The 1,178-nt window shown below is 44.4% G+C and overlaps 1 protein-coding gene across 2 annotated transcripts; it reads right to left on the bottom strand.

The window, feature by feature from the left end:
- Window positions 1-792: 792 nt before the first annotated feature.
- Window positions 793-1,178, bottom strand: LOC110338011 (60S acidic ribosomal protein P1-like). 2 transcript variants are annotated; one of them, XM_021221170.1, is made up of 2 exons: window positions 1,101-1,178; window positions 793-1,025 (listed from the first exon to the last, which is right to left on the bottom strand). In XM_021221170.1, the coding sequence occupies exons 1-2, from the start codon at window positions 1,169-1,171 to the stop codon at window positions 827-829; spliced, it is 270 nt and encodes an 89-aa protein (XP_021076829.1). In that variant the 5' UTR covers window positions 1,172-1,178; the 3' UTR covers window positions 793-826. The 2 variants fall into 2 exon arrangements, with proteins under 2 accessions (XP_021076829.1, XP_021076820.1); XM_021221161.1 differs by having other exon boundaries at window positions 793-1,178.

Below are 1,178 nucleotides of genomic sequence, written 5' to 3'. Positions count from 1 at the left end.
GATGGTTCATGGCAGTAACCTAGCCATTGCCTCTTCTCCCCTTTGTTTTCCTGGTGTCTCACTCTTCTATTTGTAACTTAATAAAGTAGTATATCTAAATCTTAACCTTGGGTTCCCCTTCTAAGAAAAGCCAAACTAAGAGACACCTCAAGAGATAGCATCCACAGGCAGTTTGTATATGAAAACAGAACGACAGACCTACTCCACCACTTTGCTTTTTCCCTTTAAGAAAAAGATTTATTACCTTTGTTGTTTTCTATCCTGAATCTTTTATTGAAATATCTGAAATGATCACCTTTCCTAGGTCACAAGTATTGTTACATATCCTATGACACCCTACTACCACTGCCACTACCACTACCACTACCAAAACCACAACCACAACCACAACCACAACCACAATCACAACCACCAACACCACTTCCTGCTTTTCCTCATCTTCAAACCTTTTTGGATTATCTTAGCAAAATCTCGTTCTAAGGTCTAGATTTTGGCTTTTTGGGTTTTTTTCTTGTCAAGCACTTCCAGGGTTTTAATTTTCAAATGGCTGGCACTAAACAGGTGCTCTGAACTGAACAGTCACTTGAAGGACCATTCCTGGAGACAGGCCCAGCCATTCATTCTACCCAGATCATCTAGTCCTTTTGACCAAGGTCTTATTTTTCATACAACTCATGCTGGCTTTGGTCTCAAGACCCTCCTTCTCTGACACTTTTTGGAACCTGCTACCATCTCTGAAACTTCAAGAGCTTTGTGGCACACAAGAACTTTTAGACCAGCCCACCTACAGGTTCAGCTCTTTATTGGACAAGTTAACAAAAGCAGTTTAGTCAAAAAGACCAAAGCCCATGTCATCTTCCGACTCCTCAGAATCTTCCTTCTTTGCTTCAACTTTCTTCTCCTCAGCTGGGGCAGCAGCAGTGGATGGAGCAGGCCCACCAGCAGGTGCAGCTCCAGCTGCTGGAGCGGGCCCACCAGTCCCTAGATTGCAGATGAGGCTACCAATGTTAACATTGACCAGAGCCTTTGCAAACAAGCCAAGCCAGAAAGGTTCAACGTTGACACCAGCTATTTTAATGAGGGCATTGATCTTATCCTCCGTGACCACCACCTCATCATCGTGCAGGATGAGGGCAGAGTAGATGCAGGCGAGCTCGGAGACGGAAGCCATGCTGTGG

The sequence above is a fragment of the Mus pahari genome, chromosome 1, assembly GCF_900095145.1.
Source record: "Mus pahari chromosome 1, PAHARI_EIJ_v1.1, whole genome shotgun sequence".
Lineage (NCBI taxonomy): Eukaryota > Metazoa > Chordata > Mammalia > Rodentia > Muridae > Mus > Mus pahari.
This window is presented reverse-complemented; position numbering and strand designations above follow the sequence as displayed.